General features: G+C 37.8%; 1 protein-coding gene and 1 long non-coding RNA gene across 2 annotated transcripts; one reads left to right on the top strand and one right to left on the bottom strand.

Moving 5' to 3' along the window:
* Nucleotides 1–1779: 1779 nt before the first annotated feature.
* Nucleotides 1780–9381, top strand: LOC127019416 (uncharacterized). The gene is made up of 3 exons (XR_007766912.1): nt 1780–1886; nt 3239–3372; nt 9222–9381. It is a non-coding gene; the product is annotated as an uncharacterized LOC127019416 (long non-coding RNA).
* Nucleotides 7188–25573, bottom strand: LOC127019409 (calcium-activated chloride channel regulator 1-like). Its single transcript, XM_050901455.1, has 14 exons — nt 25352–25573; nt 23400–23540; nt 23021–23171; nt 22235–22352; nt 21335–21506; nt 19436–19663; nt 16976–17200; nt 15664–15841; nt 13769–13875; nt 12198–12422; nt 11768–12035; nt 10416–10580; nt 9325–9552; nt 7188–7955 (listed from the first exon to the last, which is right to left on the bottom strand). The coding sequence occupies exons 1-14, from the start codon at nt 25508–25510 to the stop codon at nt 7528–7530; spliced, it is 2793 nt and encodes a 930-aa protein (XP_050757412.1). The 5' UTR covers nt 25511–25573; the 3' UTR covers nt 7188–7527.
* Between the last annotated feature and the right edge of the window lie 713 nt (nt 25574–26286).

Raw genomic sequence — 26286 nt, forward strand, 5'->3', positions numbered from 1 at the left:
AGTCAGATTCCAGGAATTAAAACCAAAACAAAACCCAGGCTGTGTAAAGTTCCCATTGTACCTTTAGTACTGATAAGGAGAGGGCCTGAAAGCTATTGTGTGTATATGTTTGCTTTGCTTGAGTACATTTAACCTTTTTCAGCTTTTATTGTCTCACTTATACACGGGTGTAAGTGTTTATGTATAAAAACTATATGGCAAGTTTGTTTCCATTTCTTAAAATGAGTGTTACTGGTATATAAAGACCTCATGAGTCTCTCTTGTAATGCTCAGCGCTACATGGTCATATAAAAGCTGATTACGATTTCTTGTGATATCAGTGTAGGATATGTGAAAAGACAGCAACATCAAAGATTTTCAATTTGGACATAGAGATGCAATTATTTCACTTCATAGCTTTCATTGGTGCTAAGCGTCAGCAGTTCCTGTTGATGGAGTTCCACAAAAAGACAGACATGCCAAACAACTGAGAGCAGCGGTGCCTGACCTTGAGGCAAAAGCACCACCTCAGGTGAGATGTACCCCAATAATGCCTTGGGAGAGTGGTATGTTCAGGCTGGAATTGACAGCAACCAACACAGCCTAGCTCTTCCCAAAATGAAGTACTGCTAATTCTTCCCTGAAGCTTTCACCCTGTTGCTGCCCATGACATGTGAACCTCACCTGCCGGAGAGGAAAGTGCTGCTTTCTGTGGTATATTGACTGACAGCCTTGACACTCCGCTTTTTCCTGCAGAAAATGGTTAGATACCTCTCCTTGCTAGCATAACCTGGATGGAAGAAGAAGACGACTCCCATCCTGTAAGCCCCCGTGGGTTAGAGTGTTCTTGTAGGATTTGGAATACCTTCTTTTAATTGCTGCTTTCCTAAGGAGCCTTAAAGAGAACAGTACTACTTCTTAGGAAAATGCCTTAAGTAGATGGTACTTCCACCTTTAGCAGACAGGCTGTTTGGCATATGTGGGGCATTGGATGTGTTTTTTTCAGTTCTCACTTTTAACATCCTTCCTCTTCTCATGAATGTTTAAGCAATCAGAATGTGAGAGAGAGGAAGAAAATAACTCTTCAGGCTAATGGTTACTACACATATCTAAGACAGAGATCTGTTCTAGCGCATGTTTATATATTTCATATAAAACCCTCATTTGGATAATTTTTTTCCCCGTTTTATCCTACAATGTAAAAATAAATTCAGTTATTGGATCACAACCTGGAACTCCATGCTTCCTGAGTTCCACAGTATTCTACTACTCTTAAAACACTACTGAGTTACTCCCTTTCTTGAAATTCTCTTTCTCCGCACCCTGTAGGCCTATAACGTAGTGTTCAGGACAAACTCTGGAAATTTTTTTGGCATTCTAGAAGGAACAGTCTTTCAGGTGTTAACAGCTGAATCTTGGAGATTCCTGTTGTCATTTTAAGAGATTACCACATGCAGGCTGTCTGCCCTGTCTTTATTGGAAGCTTCAATACCTGGTTCTAGTAGGAAACGTGGTCCCTCTCTGCAGCTGCTATTCTGAGCCGAAAACATTGTCAGGGGTTTGGGTTTGGGATAAACTGATACATCTGGCTCAGGTAAGGAGAGCCATACCTAGCATGTGGGCTTAGTTACAAACTAGATATTGACCTGGAGAGCTCTGAAGGTATATTCAAACCCTAGCTCGTTCTGATAAAATCAGCTGCAAACATCTGAGAAGTCAGCATGTTTACTTCTGCCACCTGTGGTGGAGGAACAGTATCTTCCTTCAGAAGTGTAGGGTGAACAGCAGGGACGGTCACTTGTAAGAGTACTGAAGTATCAGCCACAAGAGAATCTACAGAATCGTCTCAGGCTGAAAAAGATATTGGAGCATGCCATGTCCTCTCATCTCTGATGATTAAGAAGAAGGTGGGTGACCAATGCACCAGCAGGTATGGTGAAGACCGTACCTTGCCTACTGCTTGATATTCAGCCTTGCTTATAACATGTCCAAAAAGAAGAAATAACCTTTTACAGCATTGTACTGTTGGATATAAACAAACCCTGGAACATCCCTGCCTATGATCAGAAATAGAATTTATACAGAGAACTTCAATACTGTTACTTGGTAATAATTTGAGTGAGGGCTTTGAGGATTTCTGATTAACATTTCCTGAACTGGGAGACAAATAAGACCAATGGTTAGAATTGCTGTAGTTCTAGCCCTTTATATCTCTCTAGATCATTACATTTGTCTACCTAAATCTTGATCATGTAGCTGTAAAGTTTTGCAGCAAAGTATTACATTTGAATACCCTGTAAAATAGGGCAAGAAGCTTGAGATCTGTAGGTTGAACAACTAGATGCTGCAGCACAGTCGCTGTTACTAACTCTGTACTAACTTTGCTTCTGTGTCAGGCTTATCTGTGAAGAAATTAATCTTAAGGTTTTATTTCTTGTCATTGGACTTTTCTTGAAAAACTTGATGAAAATCAAAAGCATTGAAAGCGTGTGGAATCTTGAGCATTTTTTAAGGTCACTTTGCAGAAACACTGTAGGTTTAGCACAGTTTAGTATGGTTCAGAATGGCTTGAGAGATAATGTCAATTTTTATTTTGTTTGTTGACCTTGCCATTAAGGTGTGCTTTAATTTTAAGGAGTGTATGGTTGTCGTAAAATATTTGAATTTTAAAGCAATCCTTTGAATACCACTTACCAATATCTAGGGTATCCATTGGGAGTGCTTCCAGTATTCTTTCCTTGATGCTAATGAGTCATGGACAATATCCTTAAAGGCTTACACTTACCGAAAAAATCCAAACCAACCAACCAAAATTATATTAATATAAAGGTTTATAGTATAATTAAGAAAATAAAATATTTTTATATAAAGAATAGTAGCTTATAACTGAAGTGCTTCTAAGCTGACTCCCAGTACTGCTTTCTGACTTTATGGGAAGGTAGTGTTTAAACCAAAGGCTTTGGAGTCAAAGATTTAACAAAGACAACCCAAAAATGCCTCCATAAGTCAGTTTATATCACTGTGAAAGCATAGGAAAATAAACAAACACATTTTACTAGCATGTGTAATCCCAATAATCTAGTACCCATGTTGGAATTCATACATATTTAGTTCTATAATACATTGAGTTATATGGGTCACATCTTGTGTCACTGTGTGTATATCCACTATTCCCCTTCCCGCTCATGATTATGTAACTGCAGCAAGTATTTGCATAAACCAGCTGTTTTATGAATAGTTATGTCATCTTTTGATGCAGCTAAACAGCAGGAAATGAAGAGTTCTGGCAATGTATTACCAGTCACAACTCTGCAGAACTCCAACTAATACTTTGAAGAATAGCAGCAATCCTGGAACCAGATTTTCAAAACAGATGTGCATGAAAATCTGAAGGTAAATATGATTTAACATTTATTATTGTAGTGAAAAGACATATCAAAGTAAAAGGAGCAGAATGTGTCATTTTAAATAAAAATTATTAAATTTTACCTCTGTTTAACAGTCAAAGCTTATTTTATTAAAATAGGTAAGGGCATTTGTTTGTGTGTGAGTCTATAGCTTCTGTGCCAACATTAACAACTGTGAGCTTAGCTTGATAATAACCAGGCAAAGATTATAAAATCAGTAGTGCCAGCTGCCTGGCCTGTGTACAATCAGGCTTTCATGAAAAATCTGGGGACTGGATTTGACAGAACCAGAAAGCAGCTGTTCTCAACAGCACACTTCCGCTGAGAAACTACAGCTATTTGAGTGAGAATTAATGCTTCTTTTCACATTAGTGCACTCTTCCACTGATCCTTACGGCAGCTGTTGCTGTGCTTCCCCTAAGCACTTAAACTGGAGTTGTACCAGGACTGCATGCAGCAATTGGCAAAACGTTCAGTAGACAAAACTCCTGAAATTTCAGGGAACTGGACTAGGTAAATCACGTGTTGTTTTTGTGATCTTTGTCCTTTCAGTATCATACTTCCTGGAGCCATAGCGGGTTAGTTTGATACCCAGGCAGGATAATAATTTGGTCCCACACCGCAGCTGTCTGTCTATCTTATACTTGGAGGAAGATTGTATGGAAAATTCTATAGGCCATAGCTGGCCCCTATGGAAATAAAAGTTTTGGGGTTTCTTCCTTTTACTGTGCAATGATAGTTTAATGACTGGAGGTATATTTGCAGCTCTACCACTTCCCTGCTGATGACTGTGAGAAAGCCACTTTATCGCATGGTACTGCAGTTTCTCCACAGGTGGCATGGGAATAATTAAATTTATGATCTTCTCCATGGAACACCATGAGGTCTGTGTAGGAAGCTGGAAGCTGAAACTATTTTAAGAGCATTGGGAAGACCATATTGAGCAACAAAGCTTATATGGTTTTGACTTTAACTATTGCATCTTTTCTACTTAGTCTGAACTGGCATGTGGCAGTTGTGTCAGCGACTGGGACCCCAGCCCACATAGCTTTTGAGCATACATACTGTTAGTGTAAACATAATCATTGAAATCAAACAGTCTTACCCTGTCATTTTGCACTTGCTTGTCAGGAAGCATGAAAGAGAAAATTTGTCTGTCTTTTGCAGAGATGTTTGGGGGAGTGCTGAATTCTGCGTTACTTGAACTGAGTTCTTCAGAGCTTTTACTATAGACAGAGCTCAGTAAACTGAAGCTCCTAATTCAAATAGATCTTCTTCATGCTCCTATAGTAAGAGCCAGCCTTAAGTACTAAATTCAACCTTCGACTATTCATATTTGATTGTATTTTTAAATATGCATTTATATTAAGGTCAGAGCATCCCAGAGATAGATGCTTTGATCTAAACCGATTTTTGGAACATTTGGGAACACTGGAAGTGGTGTTGGAGCCCACTAGATGTCAGTGTCACCACACAATAGACTACTGCAGCTCTGCTCGCTAGGCAGGTAGGATTAGGTGTCTTCAGAGTAATGGATGCGTTGTCTTGGATCAGGGAGATTGGCTATGTAAGCTCTGTCATATTTTTACGCAACTCTAGGAAATAGTTCTAGGAACAGTGCTGCAACCCATTTATTCTGATTGTATGATGCAGTTCCTAACAAACAATGTGTATGCAGCAGAAATACTTTAGGGAATAAGAAGACACATCAGAAGCAAACAAAAGGAAATATTTCTGAATAAATGGGCATTCAGTAACCTAAAAACTATTAGAGGGAACTGATATCAGCAAATAATGCTTTGATTTCTGACTCTCTTCTCCAAAGGAGTCTCTCTCCTCTAAAATGTGACAGCTATTCTGGCCTTGATAGGAACTGAAATTATGACATTTATTATTGCTTGGGGAAATGGAATTTTATATCTGAAAACACATCCAATAGTAAGGTTCATTAAGAGATGGTTCATTAGAAGTACAGAAACCCACAAAAAATGGGAAACCTAGATAAAGAGAAAGCAGAACTTGTGGAAAGTAAGAAGATAGGAAAGGTAGAGAAATTCCATTAAAATATTAAAAAGTTGGTGCTGTTAAAATGTAAAAGGTAAGGAAGAACAAAGGGCAAAATTTGATGTTGCAGATATAAAGACAGAGAAGAAAACTTCAGATAATTATTCAAGATTTGCATAGATTTGTTGTTGTATACAGGAAAACCACAGAATCGTAGAACTGCCCAGGCTGGAAGGGACCTCGAAAGATCGTCTGGTCCAACCTTTTGTGGAAAAGGGAGCCTAGATGAGATTACCTACCACCCTGTCCAGGTCCATCTTGAAAACCTCCAGTGATAGGGACTCTACCATGTCCTTGGGGAGGTTGTTCCAGTGATTGATTGTTCTCACTGTAAAAAATTTCTTTCTTGTATCAAGATGAAACCTCTCCTAGTGCAACTGGTACCCATTGCCCCTTGTCTTCTCCATGCGGCTCCTGATGAAGAGAGAGCCTCTGTCCTTTTTGTAGCTGCCCTTTAAGTATTGGAATACTGTGATGAGGTGCCCCCTGGGCCTTCTCTTCTCCAGGGAGAGGAGACCTAACTCCTTCAGTCTTTCCTTATAGGGCAGGTTCTCCAGCCCTTTGATCGTCTTCATGACCCTCTTTTTGGACCATCTCCAGTCTGCATCTTTTTTGAATTGTGGGAACTGGAACTGGACACAGTACTCTAGATGCAGCTTGACAAGCGCTGAGTAGAGTGGGATGATCACGTCTCTATCTCTGCTAGCAATGCCCCTGCAGATGCAGCCCAGGATCTGATTTGCCTTTATTGCTGCAGCGGCGCACGGCTGACTCATGTTCAGCTTGTTGTCCACCAGGACCCTCAGGTCCCTTTCAGCAAGGCAGCCCCCCAGCCACAGAGCCCAGCCTGTACTGGGCTCTTTGGTTATGTCATCCCAGGTGCAGGACTTTGCACTTCTCTTTGTTAAACTTCATGCTGTTCTTGCTAACCCACTCTTCCAGCCTGTCCAGGTCTCTCTGTGAGATGGCTCTCCCTTCTGACATATCCACCTCACCACCCAGTTTAGTGTCATCAGCAAACTTGGTGAGGGTGTGTATTATATTAATTATAAAAATTGTATATTGGTTCTGAAGTGTAATTCCCACTATCAGAAATTGCATTAATAGTATCAAGCTTGTAACTGAAAATACTCATGTTTGCTAGACATGGTATATTTACTGGGTAATGCTAGACTGTGAATGATAATTTGAGTGTTGAATTTAACATTTTTTCATTATTATTGTACATTTTTCCCCAGTGTTTGGAAGGCAGAGGTAAAAAGTACTTGGCCATGTAAGAAGTGTGAAGCGTTCTGGTTTGAGCCAGTTAATTTGCTAGTCAGCAGCCTAAGAGTCATACAGATCATACTTCTCCCTGTATCCCTCACACTCCTTCTCCATTAGCAGCTTTTAAATTACCTCTTGTTATATAAAGGTTTGTTCTAGCTCCAAATTTATAGCTTTGTTTAGTCTCTACCTAGGAACATTTTCCATGTGCTCATTTGCACATACGCTGCAACTCTCATTCTGAAAGTATTTATATACTCAACTCTTCTACACAACTATAGAAGTGCATACTTAAATATTTTTTGAAAAATAAACAGCCCGGAGGTACATATTTTTGTTCTCGGCTCACTAAGCCTAACTGAAAACGTGAAAGATACATAGGAAATCATTGCACTACTTGAAGATTTTTCTGATCTCTTTCCCACTTTGCCTTACTTGATTGTTATATGGAGAATAAAAATAAGGAAAGTATCATATTCCTTTGCCTTCTTTATTTAAGAAAAAAACCCACGCTACATTGGAAAAATCTTGCAACCGAAGTGTTAAGTATTTTTATCACACAGAAACAAATGATGGTACACATATACTTTACTATATTTCTGAGTACGTGCTTTCATGTTTAACATTTAATCAGTGTACATGTACTTGAATATGACACACTTTTGAAAATCTACATCTATGAGCCTATCAAAAAAGACAAATACATCTGTTTAAAATCAGTGCACTTATTTTTTGAATGTACAAATACCTCTTTCCCTACTTTGAAACTTGTGTAGCACAAATTACAGTAAATTCCTTCTATTATTTTATTTTACACATGCTTTTGCATTGTTTCAATATCCAGTCTTCCCTTTTGTTTTTGTAAAACACACAGAGTTGAACTTACAATAGTACAGACAACTACTACACACAGAGCTACCATTGCCACTATTACTGTACTGTTAGCACCATCATTGTTGCCATCATAATCTAAAGGCACAGATGCTTTTGGAGGAATGAACCATGTGGCTTGTGCTATATTAGACACCTCTGACATCAAGTTGGTATCATCAACAGCACGTATAGCAAAGTAGATTATGGTGTCATTTTCTATTACTAAATTTTCTGGTTTAATTTTAAATGATTCTTCTCTACCAGCCTCCTTAGGTATGAGATTAGAGGAATTCACAGAAGTAGCACGATCAAAGTGATTTCTTAGGTCCAGAAGATTTTCACTGCTTTTTATTATGTAGTGATCAGCTAGGGAAAAAAGAAAGCATGTTAACAACAAATTAATATAGATGTTTTAATATCCCTGCTTGTGGTGACAGCATAGGACTTCTAGAGCCATTTTGTAAAAAAAAAAAAAATGTGCTGATGATTCCTGTTTTACTACTGACTGTTGCTCAGCATGGACGGTTAGCAAGTTTGCTTTTAAACCTTACTTTACAGCATCAAAGGTCTATTGTCGCTGAGTCTGGGAACTCCTTCTTTTCAGTTAAAAATTGAAATTGAATCCGCCTTAAAAATATTGTTTCACCAACAATCTTAGCTTTGTGCAGACCTGTGCAAAATATAGCTGAATGAGAAACTGTGCTGTCCAAATACAAACATAAGGTGAAATGGCAATTAAATTGTATGTGTAGATAGCAGGGGTGGGCCTTGCATCTGATCTGTATTCTCTCTCTCGGCATGAGGTTTTGATAGCAAAAACTGTGAAAGACACAAAATGATTCTCCCATTTGTCATCAAAGAACTGGTAGTTACATTGCTATAAATGTGTTTGATCAATTTGGGGGGGTTCTGCTGTTTCTATTTCAAGTCTGTAGCTTTTCAAGACTTTCCCCTCTTCTCCTCTCTTCTTCTTATGAACATCTTTTCCTCTTTAGATAGCAGAGAGATGTGCATGATATGCCCAGCTCCAAACCAGTGCAGGACCTGCTATATTAAACTATAATGCAGTAACTGACCACTTTAGCTATGAAAGCTTCTAGACATGTAGTTGCTAAATAGCAATAAAAGAAGTTCAGAATTTTTTTTTATTTGAGTTTATTTTCCTTGTGTGGCTAGTTATTAAAAATTTTAGATAAATGTAAGACTTTAATCTGAAACTGTAATCTGCATAACTGTAGATTGTATATTTTAACATACAATCTCTGGTTTAAGCAAGGAAATGCTTGTACATTTCATCTGGAATTAGGTTTCATTTTTCCTGGACAACAACCTTAAAATGAGTATTTTGGATAGAACATTACTGCATCTCTGTAGTCCATTTACATCTTTGTAAACAGACTAAAGCTTTGTATTGTCCACGTTGGCTGATTTTTCATTTTTTTTAATTATGCACAGACATGGACAAAGACTTGTTGCTAAAGTCTCTAGTGGTTGTACTATAATTTTATTTATTTGATTTGTTTATAATATTCCTTAGTTTACCTGGTTTGGGGTTTTTTAACATGAAAAATTAAGGAGAACTAAAACAGGTATCACACAACAGGGTAACTTTCTGTTTGGTTCCGTTTTCAGGTGGGAAAGATGTAGCCCTCATCCCTGAGCGGTGGTCCTCAGGGTATGTCCTTTCAGATAAAAATATCAACCTCATCTCACAAAAATGTAGTGTCTGACTCACCTTTTCCATTGTCAAAGTCACCTCCTGGAGCTGTCCAAGACAAGACTATTGTTTCGTTTTCTATATGAGCATGAAGGTCTGTAACTTCACAGGGTGGATAAATAGGAGCAGAATCTCCTCCTGTATTCACTACAAGAGCACTTTTTGAAATTCTGCTGAAACTTCCCAGCTTGACTTGGATTTCTTTATCAGCAAATTTAGGTCTCAGTGCATTCATATAAATTTTACCTGTTTAAAACATTTTTCAACTTTCGTCATGATAGAACTCTGAATTGCATTTTCTTTTAATTTTTATTATCTCCTCTCATCCTATACGTTTTCTTTAGCTTATTCAAATTTAGTGGACAGTTGTGAAGTAAAGACAGAAAATAAGGTGATCTCAGGATTCTCAGCATAAAATTTAGAAAACCCAAAAAGCAGACAAAGTCTGAAATGTGTAAAAATTGGCAATGATGCAACCACTAAAGCAGGTTGCAGATGTTGGTGAGCCATGGCTGTAATAAGGTAGTTCTATCCATCTCTTCACCTATATTGCAGGCCTTAAGAGATTTTCAGTTATATAGGCCATATTTTGTCAGGTTTTTAGACAATTTTTATGCTGATTTTTCTAAATTTCACAATGTATAAGTGTGAGAATATTAAATTGCAACAACTAATATTTTTTTCAGCATTAAGATGAAAAAGTACTAAAAAATCAAGAAATCTCAAAAGCTTAGCAGCATTAGGTTGCATACTAATGTTGCATGCTGAATTTATTTGCCCCAAATCCCCATTTTAAAGTCTCAATTATAGATTTGAAATTCCTGTTGTGAGATGCTGAAATACAGATTCTGAGCAATATTTATCCTTCTCATGGCTGTAAGAGAAAATAATTTTTAGATTAAAGACAAGATTTTATGCTATTCCCATACATAGGAAACAGTAGTTGGAGCTTGCTTGTTTGGGCTTTTTTATAGTGAAAATTATAGATGGAACGTCTTTTAAGATCAAATGCAATTTTTGTGAATCTAAATGATCTCATTTGCCAAACCTTTACACCCCCTTACATACAAATCGTGCAAAGAATTGTCTGTTTCATAAACGCTCTTTACCGTTTTCTCTGTAGCCTGGTATATATGAGGCTCGATTTTGCTTGAGGCTAAGTCTGATGGTTGTATTTCTCCCATGGGCACTCACTTTTAGACTGTATCTTCCAGTGCCTTGTAAAGAAGTAAAGTACCTTGAGTAGATTCCATCGTTCTTCATCGTGTCAGCACCTTGGTATAGAATTATTGAGAATTAATATCTCAAACAAGATACGTGCTGGTAAACAAGGTTATTTTTGCTATTTGTACATAAACATAAAACCTGAACATTACTATGCAGAAAATCTGGCAGTGTTTTTGTAAGGTGGATATCTTTAAAAAAAGGAGTGGTCCCACTATGACAACCTGTGTTTCATATGTATTTTGTTAAAAAGAACCATTTTGCATTAACACCTTTAACTAGGTAAATCTCTTGTTACTATATGGAACGACCAAGTTCATACTTATTGCCCACCTACTACATAAAGCACCTTTAAATTAGAAAAATGTCATAATTTAACCTTTGGCCAGGAATTCATCAAGACAGGATTCCTTCTCTTTAAGTGAACTTGTGCAGTTGTACCTGACTGGCTGCAGTAGATGATCTGCTGGTGGCATCCAAGCTAGCTATTTTAAAGCCTGGCAGCAGTGTAAAAATAACCTCATGGGTTCAAAAAATAGAAGATGTTTAACAAACAAAGGATAACACACTGAAATCTTATTATATTTTTAAGTACAGCAATGTGAAAGCAAGGACAGAATGAGGAGGCACTGCTGGCTACTGAACTTATAAAGCTACAGGTCTGCAGCAGTGGTGAGAAAAGAGGAAGAGGAGAGATGAAAAGAGATCGAGGGATGCTGAATGCCAGGAATGTCTTGCTATTGCTCTAAGAAAGAGTATTCTTGAAAAGAAGAATAATGCACTTATTTAACATACAAAAGAGATAAAGCTAACGTTTGGTGAGATAATGTTAAGACTGTGGTCCAGCTTCATAGAATATGAGATAGACTAACAAAACAGCTTGTTTTCTTTTTACCTTGCCTCTTGAGGGTAGATGATTACATGAAGTACACTTTCAGAAAGTAGATATGAGCAATGTACCCTCTACCATGCACAATTCTTCTGCTTTCACCCTCAATAACAGCACAGGAAAGAAAGCGGAACAATTTTTCAGGTAAAGGCACATGTCTTGGTTTTCCTCACCAAGAAAAAGCTTTGTAGCTTACTTCTGTCCTAAAGCAGTAGGGTTCTCATTTTTTTTCTTGATTTAGGGCATAGCCATGACTCAGTCCTTAGTGATAAATGTGAGGGGAGCATGCAGACTTGGATTCCAAAATGCATAAATGCAAAGGTTTTTACTACGTATATGGAACCTTACCTGCACCATTATCAAGAAGTTCAACGGTTACTGCCGCAGCACCATCCTTCTCTATGGTGGCTATCACAGTTGCACCAAGAACAGGCAAAAACCCTTGGCTAACCTCTGCATAAACAACAACTGGATTAAATGCTCTATTTGCCCTGTTCATGTGAGCTGCAATGCTCACAGGAGGAACATCAGAATGTGCTGGTCGAGAGAGAGCTGTTACTGATATAGCTTGAGTTGCTGTATGAATATTTTTAATATAAAACTGCCAATCACCCACCTGCAAATAAAATACAAAAATATAAAAAACTAGTGAAAAAGCTTCATGTTCTAACACAGCCATTGTTTCCCTTATATAATAAAAAATTCATTAAAGAAAAGCTGTATGCTAGTCTATAGGAAATGTTAATTCAGAAAATAAAAGAAAATGTTCAGTCTTTACCTCTGCAGTGCCACTTATACTGAGTCTAGCTGTGTTTGGGTTTGAATTATCGATTGTAAAGTCTGAGCTTCCATATTCTTTTCCTTTGGGGTCCCTCAGGAAAAAAAATGGCTGAGATAGACTCCATGCGATGCTGAAGAAAGTGTCATTTCCCACAGTTTTGTCAACAGTCACAGTAGTATTCATCCATGCGGAATGGTGAACAACTAGCTCTTTGCTTTCAAGCTGTTGTTAGAGATATAAAATTTGTCTTATTGCTATTTAGTAAAGAAGCATTTAACATATTTTCAGAGTGATTCCTCATCCATTGCACAATATTGTATCCATTCGTTGCTGACTTAAAATGGCTTAGTCTTGGAGGAGGGAATTGAAGAGCATTTATGCCTTTTGCAAACTAGCATGAAAAAAGATGTGTGCTTACTTATTTATAACTCAGAGTTATATAGAGAAGATGGCAGGCTTTCTAGTTCTGCTGTCTCTACCTACAGGAAAATTAAGAGCCATTTGGCACAACTATTGAATGAAGAAAACTAATAAAAACCCGGATTCACTTTATGAAATGGCTGCTTGCATAGTAACATTGATTTTAAGTGTAAAATTATGGTAAACAGAATAAGTTACAGTAAGTGTCAGTCCTTCATTTCTGTATCTAAACTATTTATCTACCTATCTAAAGCATTGTGCCAGTAAGCTGTATTTCCACTGCAGTTTGTCTGTCTCAAAATCCTGGAAGAGAGAGAAAGAAAATGTCTCCACATATGACTGTAAGGCTTATGAGTAATGAGAGAGACAGAAATAACAACAGAACAGAGGAGAATATATAGAAGAGAGAAGTAAAAAATATTTCCTTTATTCAAATTAAAATAATTTTGTGTCATTTCCTCACTCCTATTTTATGAACAATAAAGTCTGCAATTAGAAAATAGCCTGTCATAAACTTAATTTTTTTCCCTGTATAGGTGGGACAGAAGAGTCAATTACAGGCAATAATACAGCTTGAAAAATCCCGGACCTGCTTTTCAAATCTACATTTACTGCTGCTTATAATCTAGCTATCTTTGCGAGTGGTATATTTTGGATAAAACAGGACTGGATCTATGTTAAAATATTAACAAAGTGAGGAATGAGTTGCTAAATTCTAATTAACAACTGGCCTACATGAAAAGTCTGAAAGTTTATACATTAAAATGATAAATATGGCTTAGGAGAGAAGCTGTATTAATTGTACCTTTGTTACTTAAGTTAGACTGTTAAAATGCTCTAAAAGATAATGTTTCATATAAGAGTGAACTAAACATCCTGGGGAATTTCTGCTTGCTTTTTTTCTCAAAGTCTCTTGGACTTTGACAATTATGACAAATAATTTTCTTGATTTTTTGAAATCAAGAATTATATACATTATGTAAATTATATATTTATTTCATTGCAGTAAAATGTAGGAGATCACTAAAAAATGTACTTGCTCCTATTTGCAAATTGAGCCATAGACAATTATCATCATTAATGTCTAAATTCATTCAATTACTGATCAACTAAAAGCACAGGAGGAAAAGAAGTGTTGAAATTCAGACCTGAATAGATTGGTCAGAAATATCTCCACTTCCTGATGTAATTGCACTGAATGTCTCAGTTAATTTACTGGGGACGTCTCCATCTACAGTATAAAGCTTTAAACCTCCTGAAAGACAAGAGCAAAAGAATTAGAAATACTATTTTTTACTCTAAAATTGCTAAATTTTATGTGACTTCTGGTACTGAATGTTCTACTGAGGCAGCCAATTTGTTAAAAAATCAAAAAAGAAATGTTTCTTTTTATTGATGTGTTAATGCATGTGTCATAGTAAATTCTGGCCTGTGTGATCAACTCATTTTATCTCTTGTTGGCAAAGTTTGCAAAAAAATCACTCCCTGCAGCATATCATCAAGTACAGCATTTTCAGACTTCTCCTAGTACTTTTGGAGTCACATATTATCCCTTCAGTAAAATTCTGCTCTGAAAATACCTCTGTAGAAAAGACACAGTGGCATTCCATGGTTTTTGACTCTTAAAATCCAGATCATCTTTATTTCCAAATGTGAAGTTTAGATCTCTTTTCATGCATACTGAGTTCAAGCAGCTCTAGTCCATTGGAGGGTCTCATACTCAGTGCAGGTCTGTTAATGAATTCATTGTGAATATGGCTTCATGCTGCTCTACTGAAGCATCTGCACTTCGTGCATTTGTTGCAAGTCTCTCTCAAACTAGGATCATACATGCCAGACATAAACTGAGCCACCACTGTGCTCCTAATGCGCAGGTCACGGGAATCCCAGAGTGGGGGAGAGACTGCTGTGCAGCGCTGAGCCCTGGGGAGCCTACTCGGGGCGTGCAGCGGCTGCCCACAGCCCCCCCCAACGCCTCTCACCCCCGTCCCTCACGCACAGACTGACAGAAGGTGTGCAGGTTACACAGGTGTATGGCTCTGTCTCACCAGAGAACACGTGGAGTCACATGAGCTGGAGGAGGTGTTAGCTCAAAGATCTGTTCAGTGCCTTTGGAAAACTGGTTTTTGTTTCTAAGCAGGAAGGCCTGCTGGTTGAAGACTACATGCTGAACGACCACCTGGGTTCTTTCTGGCTCACAAATCATTCTTAACAAATATTCCGCAAGAGGAGCTTAAACAACAAATTCTGTCTTAAAATACACGCCAGAACAGAACTGAACTCTGGACTCTCCCGTAGTCATGTTGATCTAATGATGTTGAAGAGTGTATAAGGGCATTCCAAGTTATTTAAATTGCTAAAACAAGTGGATTGTAGTCTGAAAATGCACAGCATGTGCACCTCCCAAATAAGAATATTTATTCACCGTATTTGTTTGGGGTCAGCTTGCTTTCTAGATCTACACAAGAAGTTTTCATTCTTCCATGGCATTTGCAGGTGCTGTAGCATGAAGCAACACCCCTATGGATAGTTTTTAAATGGCTGTTTTCAAACTAATTATGTAGATCCAGCTCAGCTGACAGCTATGCTTGCTAATGACAAGGGTAGTCACTGTCTTCACAATTTCCTTGCCAGTGCACTTCAGCCGCAACAGTTGGAGAAAATTATTATTCTTTATGTAATAAAAAATGCTTATAAGTAAAAGCATATAGAAAGTTCTAGTCATTGCATGTAATGCCAGAAATAAAATTCTAGACATTTCTTTTTATGTTATATAACAGTATCATAATTAAATCTCCTTAGTAATAGCGTATTGTCATGTTACTGCATTTTTTAAATCAAGACAGCTCTTAAAGCAAATCTATGGATCTAAAGTTCTGCTTGTTTGCATTAAAAAAGCCTGTCATGAAAACCAAATTTCTTTAAAATTAAATTTGTTTTAAACGTCTTAAATTTCTTTTTTCCAGACTGATGAATTGCCATGCTTTTACATTTTCATACTTCAATATGCATGCCAGAGAAAGAGTGCATTTAGAATATTTACCTGTTAGTTTTGAAAATTCTTCTAATTCTTTGGCTGCCAATGGCCCCAGTGCAATGGTGTGAATTTTTGCCGCACTTTGTCTCACCAAATCAAGGCAAGCTGCTACATGTGGGTCCTCTCCATCTGTCAGTAATACAATTTCTGAACCATATGTAGTATTCATTTTATCTGCAATTAACTGCATCAAGAAAAGAATTCATCATATAAGCAGCAGAATAATTTTTAAATAGTAATTTATCCCAGAGCACAGTCAATGTATGCATTTAGAGCTGTTAACTCCAAATACAAGACAAATTTATTCTTTAATAAGAGTTTGAATTTTTATTTAACACTAAAACTATTACAATATTAATTATTGCAATTGATATTGCAACATCTAATTGATTAGATTTAGTAAGTGTTCAGTTATAAATAATGAATATTTAATATATGTTTTCCTAGGGAAGGAACCTGTCCCAAATTGAAGATGTCAGAAGCATTCTGCCTGTATATGCTTTGCTGGTTCAGGGACTGGATGTTTAAGGGCATCATATTAAAAACTTATGTCCACTGTCTGGAATTACTCTTTATTCTCCAATCAGAATTTCAGGAGTAGAGAAGGACAGACTTCTGTCTAAGGGTGGACTTTGAGGTAACTGAAGGTGAGGCAGAAAGGGGTAGGGGGCAACCAAGGGGGAGGCCTCTGTTCTGGCTGTTCCATCCCTGTCTGATTGCCAGTCTTCCTCCTGATGTCCCCCTGTCCTGAGCCTCCTCTCTGCCCTGGACGCTCAGCTACCTCAGCAGTCTCATCCTTCTCTGTACAATTTCTCTCTTTCTTCCCTTTTCCTACACATTGCTCCTGATCATCAGTTTTGCATCTGAATTAGGTGACATCTTGTGGGACTTCGGACTGCCAGCCCAACGCAGTAAAACAGACAGATAAATAATAATATATATCCATCACTGGTAGCCAATCTCATGATTTGTATGTGGTTTCACAATTTTAGGGGCTTGATTCATGATTAGTGAACTGTGGGAATTATTCAAAAATTTAGATCATTCTTGTAGTTCATTTTGGAATTTTATCTTATTTTTCAATATTGTTTTTGAAGCATGGACATCACATCTGGCCTGTTTTCTGGTAATACACTTTCTAATGCCATATAATGGTAATGCCAAGTAGTTTCTATACCAAATTTTCTCCTGATAGATTCAAGAATCATATTATCTTTCTTAACTCTACCATTGCATAGCAAGTCCACGTTCAAGTATGTTTCTCGCTTCTTCCTCATTTTCCATACATTCCAGGAGATATTTCCACATTGTGCTTTACCTTAAGTCCTTTACGTATGCCTGCACAGATATTGGTTTGTCCACTACCAATTGTAGGCAAACATTGAACAAGTTTTTGGCGTGCTGCATCATTGGTTATTTGTTGCAAAGGAGCTTTTTCAGATGCGCCAGAGTCAAATGTGACAATTCCAACCCAGGAACCGATTTCAATAATATGGAGCAGAAATACCTCTGCAGCGCTACGGAGATGTCTCATGCGGTTGTGCTGTATGTGAAAAAAACCAACATCCTTAGAATGCAATCTCTTCTGAAAAGCTATGACTATAAATAAAATGTAGGAATTTTTTATGTTGATCAGGTTGCGATTAAAAATTAAAAACTATCAGCCATTAGGTAACTCATAGGTATGCTCAGTTCTAGAAGAGAGGAGATGTAAACCATGTTCTGGTATTGGGAAAGCGCAGCAAACTGCAGCTTCCAGGAAAGATGTCACCAGGCAAAGGCCATCTTCTGATGTTATGACTTCATTCCTAATCAAGATTTTTGTCACTTTTTTTTTTGATAGCGTGATGGCGATGCAAAAGGACAACACCTACGATGCCTGAGCAGTAGGTTAGTCTAGAAACTAAGTATTTTGAAATTATAAATAATACTAAAGTAAAAGTATGACTATTTTAAATGCAAATATTCAAAGGGATTACTGAAAAAAAAGTTATATTTGAAAACATTTATCTCTGGAGCTAGCTGTTCTTGCAATATTTATTTCATAATTATCTTCATTTTGGCATTTAGTATTACATTATTATTTACTATCTGATTTAATAAAATGTACTATGATTGGTAGACATCTGTATTATAAAAATAATATGATTTATTACAATTGCAGATCTTTGCTGAAGATCAGTCTCGAGAACAGCTCTGGACTAGAACGGCCTGTCTGGAAATAGATCTGTTGATGGAGCACTATGGGAGAATCCCACAATTATTATTGCCATAACTAAAGAGTGGGAGCATATACTGCTTTATGCTTCTACATGTATATTTTGGTTTAAGGTATGACTGTCAAATATTTAACAATATTTCTCAATGTTTGAGCTTTTTGAATTACCTTCTTTAGATGAATAGTCTTATTTTTAGGCTTGAATTCCTGTGGGAAATGAAACACTGAACTTACGGTATTTTCAATAACAGTAATGGTCATTGGCTCACTACTGAACTGTAGAAGAGGTAAGTTACGGATAAGAAAATGCAGTATGTCATCAAAAGAATATATAGGCTGATTTTTAAAAGCTGTTGAGTATGCATAGAGGTTGAAGTCTATTAATAACTCATGAGATAGCTGCCTTAGCTACCCAGATAATTTTGTCATCTTTCTACAGATGATCACATTGCTTACAGCTTTATAACAGTATTAGGATATTTATGCAAATAAGCACATATTCAGGGACATTTACTAAACCTTGCATCCATAAACAAGCTGAGTATCTCATGCCACAAGAAGCTGTGAAAGAATAAACCTATGCAAAGTTTTATGGAAAAAATAAAAAAGGAAAAATAACCTCAGCCTTGTTAAAATGACATAACATTATGCCAGCCCACATTCTTGATTCCAAAGAGCAATATTGTAATGAGGAAAGAACATCTAATTTATTGACATATTGTGACCTACATGTTTACTTTAAATTTTAGAATCATTCATGACAAAAATACAATGTGAAACTTCATCTATGATACATTTTCTACTTGGAAGAAATACAATAGCATTGTCGTTCTCGGTCTGGTACAAAGGAAGGAAAGTATATAAAATTGAGATTTTACAAGAAAAAAAAGACCGAGTCTGGCCTGCAACTCTCAGTATTTTTAAGTGATATCTTATAGGAATTCCTAAATAAAATTACCAAGGAGAATAAGAGTAGTCTTTTTTTTCCTAAAATAATCATCAAGTTAATTACAGAATTGACTGATTTTTTTTTTTTATTTTGTAACTTCTTCTCTTTGTGGGAAAGTAACGGAAGAATAGCGAGGAGGATTGTAAACACGCTCAAGTGACTTGCAGCTGGGGTGTAGAAAAATACATATATCATTCTAATTATCGTCTGTCCTTGTGTGTTTGACAAGTAGAACATCTGTGTTCAGATAACATAGGCCTGTGATAGACTTAGAGGCACCCTGTCAAACATGCTTGAGATTCCTGCCCTGCCGCGGGAAAGATCAAAGCACAGTGGTAAACTACGCCTGCGCGAATCCCTGAAAAACAGGCGCAAACAAGTTCGGCAATCCTCTAGCAAGGACCGAGCTCTGTGGTGCCTGCATTCCCGCTTGTGTGCCTCTGCCCGGGTGCTGCTTCGGGGATCCCCTGGTTCACGAGGTAACAAAAATAAATTTACTCTTTGCATTTCATCCATGGTTTTGTGGTTGTTCCTGCATCCTGCCTGTGTTGGCTCACACGCTGTTTCTTACAATTTTTGCTAAAAATTGCTTATAAAATGCGTATTCTTACCATTGACATGCTCCCAGAAACATCCAGTACTAAAGCAACTGCTCTGTCTTGGGTCTGCAGTAGGCTGAAGGTAGTCTCAGACGGGGGTGCAGAAGCATTTACAACAGCCGAGTTGCGAAAGTCATCAGATTCCATAATTACTTCCCACGTGCTTTTGTGGTTGCATATCTTATTCTGCATATTTGGAGCCTCACTATTGTGAGTGTTTTTATCACAAAATTCAACCACCTAAAAAGTCAGATTGAAGCTGATAATAATTCTGAACCCAACAGTATGAGCATAAGGAAGTATCTCAGAAAATACGAAGTTTGTGGTGGGGTGCAGAAAAAATGGAGGCGTTCTTCTCCAGCAAATGTCCTCTGTGCCATGGTCCCTGGCCAGCCAGGATCTTAGAACAGGCAAGCAAAGGAAGTGCTCCCAAAGAACTTATCTCAGATTTTACATAAGCACAAGCATGTTGTGACATGCAGAAACAAAGGTTTCAGTCTGTGAGTACTGAGATCCTTGGAGTGACTGATTCATGGAGGTCCTACTAGATTTAAGCCTGCTAACATAGATACTGTAGCTGAACAGCATGGAGGTCAGCACAAGTTAGCAGCCTGAATATTTAACCAACTTCTTGGGTTAAGCTGATGGTCTTGGACCAGTTCCTGTAAGTTTTCTTGAGTGGAATAAGGAAACATGCAAAAGATACAAAGTCAAGACTTTGAGAGAAGCAGGAAATAATCTTTTAGATGTCTCAGGATGTCCACAGCATACTGCTGAGGGAAGACCATGACCCATTGTTGTGGGTTAACTCCGGTGGGCAGAAAAGCACCACACTTCTTCCCCCTCCCTGGTAGGATGGGGGAAGAGGAAAGGAGGAATAAAAGCAAAAAAACTTTAGGGTCAAGATAAAACAAAGCAAAAAAAACTGTTTAATAAATGAAAGAAGACAGAAGAAACAAAACGAGTGATGCAAAGGCAATCACCACCTCCTGTGGGTAGATCGATGCCCAGCCAGTTCCCGAGCACAAGATGGCTAACCCTCCTAAAACCCCCTCATTTCCCTTTTATTGCTGAGCGTGACGTTATATGGTATAGAATATCTCTGAGGTTAGTTCGGGTCATCTGCCAGAGAAGACCTTGATGCTTCAGCTAAAGCTAGAACATTAGTGTGTTATTGGTACTGTTTTGGTCAAAAATCTAAAACACAGCACCATATGATCCGTTACGAAGAAAATTAACTGTATCCTAGCCAGGCCCAGTACACCCATAAAGTTCTTGGAAAGAGCTTGCCCAAAGAAAAAAGGTCAATAGCTGGAGGAATTGTGATCCTGTACCACAGAGATCTAGCCTGCAAGGAGACTGTCTGTCCTGCTAACCCCTGTCCCAGCACCCTCTCCCAGACACTGGAACAGTACAGAGCTGGCATAAGGAGGCCTGCCTGGTTGTCCTGGCTGCTTTCAGGAGAGGTGGGCTGCTCTTTCTCTGTTAAGGATAGACAGACAGACCAGATTGCTCTGCAATGGAGTGTAACAGAGCTAACCAGGTAACACAGTTCAGGTGCCAGTTTACATAAGGAGTGACCAAAAACTACAGTTATCTTATGGACAAGGCATTTGGCAAGAATGCTTCACTTTTATGCCTGTTGACCTGATTCTCCAAACACGGAGCAACAAGGATGCTGACGCTGCAGTACCTCTCACCCTTATTGACGGGAAACAGCTGTCAAATCATTTCTAGTAGCTCCTTTGTCTTCCCTTTTGAACAGATTTTAATAGAACTGATAGCATCATCCATATTCTTTGAAATAGAAATTAAAGAAACACCTGACTAATCATTCTCCCCAGCAGAAATAACTGACTAGACCCCAAATGTTACTAAACTCTCACTCCAGAAAGGTATAGTAATACTTACAGAAGGTATGTATTGCGAATACATAATAGAACATGAGATATTTTGTAGTATATCTGGAATAAATACACATCCTTTTTCATATAGCTGACCATCGTATCTACAGCTTCTTGGCTCACATGTGTCTCCGCTGCAGTCTTGGAAAACAGGTATACCGGTCACACCAGCTGGACAGCTAAGGAAAGAGAAGATAGGCAGGGCTGGTTAAGAACCCATATATAGTCTGTAACTGGTTATTTATTTGAATTTTGGCTGCCCAAAGCCAAATTGCTGTTGACACAGCACTGTACTAGACACTGCACAAGTATATAGGTAGGCTGTCCCTGTGCCTGGCAGGGTCCTCAAACGAATCTAGAAATAGTTAAAATCATAAAACACCTGTGGTCTTTTGTGATCTTCCTTGTGGTAATTATAGCCTATGCAGGAAAGCCATCCTGCTAGTAGTTGCAATACAAAAGACTGTATTGGTATGCCTGAGCTAGGAAAAAAGGCAAGCCTGAACTATTTCTCTACATCCATTCGGTTATTGTCCCTCTGTGTAGAAACTGTTTAAAATCACAGGGGTTTCAGTAGGCAATTTCAGCGTTGTTGATAACTGCTTTTTAATAAAATTATGTTAAATAAGTACAAAACAAATGGTGGCTGAAGCCTGCAGTTGCACACAGAGCAAAAAATTATCCAGCCTGGTCTCCTGAACCTCTTACAAAACAGCACCAAAGGCAGCTGTGGTTTTCTGGGCTGCAGAGCAGGCAATAGATGTTGCTGACTAAGCATCTTTTAATCATATGAACAGGTCGTGAACACTACAAAGTACAAACTCAGCACAGACGACGAAAATATTGAAAATGTTATTGAAATGTTTAAACGTGTAATGTAAAAGCAGAAATATGAAAAAAAGAATACCTTGTTGGTTCAACACTTGCTCCTTCAGAATTTCTAGACACATAAAAAGGCATGTCGCTACTATATTCATCAAACACCCCCCACCGAAAGTGAGCCCATTCGTGGACAAAAACTCGACCTGTTGAAAAAGAACAGCACATGCACATTCTAAATACAACTGTTTAAAAGCTACTCAGTGTTTTAGTTAGACATTTTAACAATTTAACATAGTTCTTATCTGAGGTAATACAGGAAGATTGTGAAATATTTAAGCATTTGGGATAATAATTTTTCCTTGAGGTTAAAACTAGGAAGGCATCAGTTTAGCAACCAGGACTAGAATTTTATTCATATTTGACTCTCAGAAATGCAGGAACCGTTCTAGAGGCTTTCTTCCAAGTTGGCAAACATCTCCTAAGGGAATTTAGGTTTTGTGAGGTTTCTGTCCCACAGAGCAGCAAACCTCACATTTTTTGACACATTGTAGTACAAAATCAGATACACAAACACTGGATAGTTTATTTGGTAAGTGGTCATAAAAGGAAGGCTACTGCTAATGGCAGTAGTTAAGGGCAGAGGAATAACCATTTAAGGTTTTCAAAGGGATGAACAAGTTCTGGATCCAGTGTTTGAATATTTAACTTCAGACATTTTAATGTATTTACTACTTCTGAAAAATACGTCTCTCAAAGTTTCTTTCATTTTAGCAAGCAAACTAAAGTACCCAAACTCATTAATCACTTAGAAAAATCTTGGCCATTTCGTATGAACAATAAAACAGGCAATTAAATTAAATAGTAGTATTACCTTTTTCTCCATAAACATTAGTCAAACTGTCATTTAGCAGGAAGTTAGGTGTGAAAAGGATGTACCGCCCTTTCTCCTTACATCCTCCATACTGTAAGGTATAAGGATCATCTACAGGTTTCATATAAGGGTCTGCTATGATGATATCTGCCTGAAAAAGTAAGACCAAAGTTATACATGACATGGGCATAGAGAAAAGTTAGGTGATTCTTGTTGAATAAATTCAGTCCTGCGATTTTTTTTATCCTACAAACACTCTCAACACTTTTGAGTAAGAACTTCCAGGATTAGTCCTAGATTTTGCTGTGACTCGTAATGTAGCCTTATCAGTCTAGTTTTTCCTTGTTTTTCTAATCATAAAGAGTTCTCTAAATCATACCTTATCGTATGATTCTGTTTTTAATCTTGAATAGTTGCTGTTTTTCTTCCATGTTTTAGGAATTATAATTTTTACAGACTTGAAGAAAAATCGATGTTTCGTCATTTCAAACAAGTACTTAGAAGCATTTTTAATCATGTTCTAGGGAATGAAAGAAAATAAAATATTAATATCAATGTTAATATTAAAAATTTGACTGTATGTGTAACTAATAATTTAGCCTTATCAAGAAACAGCAGTACAATAAAGTAGAACTAAGTACATAACACAAAACTAAGAAAGTATTACAATCTTGCTAAGAAAAGAATAAACAAAGAAGCCAAGGACTAAGCTGTAATTCTTGGAATCTCTCACCAGTTCTATAATCCTGCGCTTAATCAGAGATAGTGATAAAATTCACACTCTAGCCTTCAGATGAGATGAAAACTACTAAATACAAGGATTTTACCCTTAAATTAATACTGGCCTGACAGCAAGCATGGGCAAGATTCAACATTTCACCTGCTTTTCATTTATCTGACTAATGTCATAATTTTTCTGTCAAATTCGCTGTTTCGCATTTCTTCTTATTTGTATTATGGTTAGTATATGCTGCCATTACTTTCCTTTCCTCTTGCTCTTTTACCACCTCTCTTGGAGTAGAGGCATCAGAAAAAGCATTCCCTTTGTTTATTTTTCTCTCCACTAACAACTAAGTGTTTAGTGGAAAAAAACCCAAACAGGAAGAAGGGAACTAAAATCTGTCCTATAGGCTTTTCATAAACTAAGAAACAAGCTGTGACAGAGGCTTTGGAATCAAATATCCGTGTTACATGTACATAAAATTCAGCTAAAGGAGATTTCTTGAAGAGTCTCGGCTTGCCAGGACTGAGAGTGATAGTGAGTGCTAACCCATGAGAAGTTGAGCAGTAATGGGACGTGCCACTTAGCTGTCCGCATGCGACCCCTTGCCTGCTCTGCAGACAGAACAGAGCAGTTTTAACCAGTTCAAGGGAACTGAAAGAATGGTGTAAGAGCAAGTTCTCATAAGGTCAGCTATAATGTGAATTTAATATGTGGTAGGTATCTCACAGTAACAGTAACCATCACTCATATACTTCTACCCTAAAAAAACCTCAGTGGTTTGTCCCTTAATGAAAATGGAGTGATCTAAATTCTACTTATTGTTAAAAAAGTGGACAGTCAGTGACTGATGGTAAAAAGTAAACTATCAGATCCACTTTTACTTCATGTAAACCTTTTCTAACAAGATGAAAGGAATCTGGAAATGTTAAAAATGTTATGGTATCCTTCGTATTTGATCTTAGAGATGACATGGGACTAAGATAATCCTACATCAGGGTCTAGCAGGCATTAGACATACTGCAGAACCTGGGCATCTGTCAGAAGGGTCCTATTCAGCAGGTTTTCTCTAAAATCATTTGACTTTGTAGAAAACGATTTCTTTGCTTTGAGACGGGGCCAGCATCCTATTCTAGGGGAATTTATCCATTGAGCATCTACGTGGATTGGAATAAAAGTCAAGCCCAGAAATGCCACTAAACCTAAACTTTTTTTTTTTCATTTACAATTTTTAAAGGAACATTGTGAGACATACTAGCTAATGACAAACAGTAGTATAATCAATGGTTATTAAACAAGCACTCATAGGATATTCTTTCCGGTAAACATAATTTGGAAAGCTACTTAAAGGAATTTCAGTCTGCCTCCCAACAGAGATATTACAGCATTGTCTGAGGGAATTAGTGCTCTTAGTAGCAACAACAGATGGCAAGACAAATTAGAAATTACTAGTTTAGTAACTACGGGATTAATCCATGATTAATTCAAAACAACAAGAAAAAAAACTATTGACAAGAATGGGAGCTGGACCTGATTCATGCTACTTCCCAAGCAGAAAAGTCAAGTCGCAACTGCTGAGAAACAATGCATGTAAATGCAAATGTTCTTACCATCGTGTTCAGGATGATGTTGGCATCTTCTGGCACCTGGGGATTAATTGCAACAACCAAATCCTCATAGCCATTCTTATTTAGCCATACCATAGAACCTTTTGCCACATGCAGGAGCTGAAAAGACAGCAAAAATATCAAACTCCTAAACACCCCCATTACTTGTTCCTGTCTGTGAGGTTCTTGGTTAGAAAAGCAATGGCTTATCAGTCTTATTTATATGGACGCCTGTCGGGTGCGAAGACACTTTGTTACGGTAACCCAGGACAGTCAGTCTCCCCCATCCGAGTATGTAGAGTCCCAAGCACATCTTATCTTCTTGTTACAGCAACCTGGGATAGCTGGCTTCTTCCCATCCAAGTACGCAGAGTCCCAAGCGTGTCTTATCTTGTTGTCACAGTAACCCAGGGTCATTCGCTTCCCCCCCATTGCACGGCTGCCAACATGACAGCCAGCTGCGGATCTCAGCATTTGGACAACGGGACCTGCATTACATCAGTGAGTTCGCTAATGAGCCAAACAGGACATTGCATATGTATGATATATTAATCAGCGCAAGTTTTATTATCCACCCCTGCGCTGCTTTCCCGTGAGCTTCACTCCCAAGCAAGGCTCCGCTGCATCGGGTCCCCATTTTGATTAGCATCAGCGTCCTGGGGCTCCCACCATGGTAATGCTACGCTTTCCATAAAGCCAAAGCTTTCACTCGCTGAGTGTTGTGCCTCATCCCTGAGGGATTTGCACCTGCTCTTCACTCCTAACACCGCCTTTGTGTCAAAAAGAGGTGTAACAGTTTACAACAAGACACTGATGTTCTGTGCAAGTACAGTTATATTGGATATGTTGGCTGCATTTACTTATGTGTTAATTTTAGGAGGAAATACGTGGTATTTTATTGTGAACTAAAAAAAACCAATTTCATTTCCTTATGCCTC

This window comes from Gymnogyps californianus, chromosome 8, assembly GCF_018139145.2.
Source record: "Gymnogyps californianus isolate 813 chromosome 8, ASM1813914v2, whole genome shotgun sequence".
Classification (NCBI taxonomy): domain Eukaryota; kingdom Metazoa; phylum Chordata; class Aves; order Accipitriformes; family Cathartidae; genus Gymnogyps; species Gymnogyps californianus.

Excerpts from the sequence above, each read along its gene's own strand:
- LOC127019409 (XM_050901455.1), bottom strand. The coding sequence starts at position 25,510 with ATGGGGGTGTTTAGGAGTTTGATATTTTTGCTGTCTTTTCAGCTCCTG. Across the intron at positions 19,664-21,334 it reads ATTCGCAATACATACCTTCT|GTGGTTGAATTTTGTGATAA; the intron begins GTAAGTATTACT and ends CTGACTTTTTAG. Across the intron at positions 7,956-9,324 it reads TGACTTTGACAATGGAAAAG|CTGATCACTACATAATAAAA; the intron begins GTGAGTCAGACA and ends TTTTTTCCCTAG.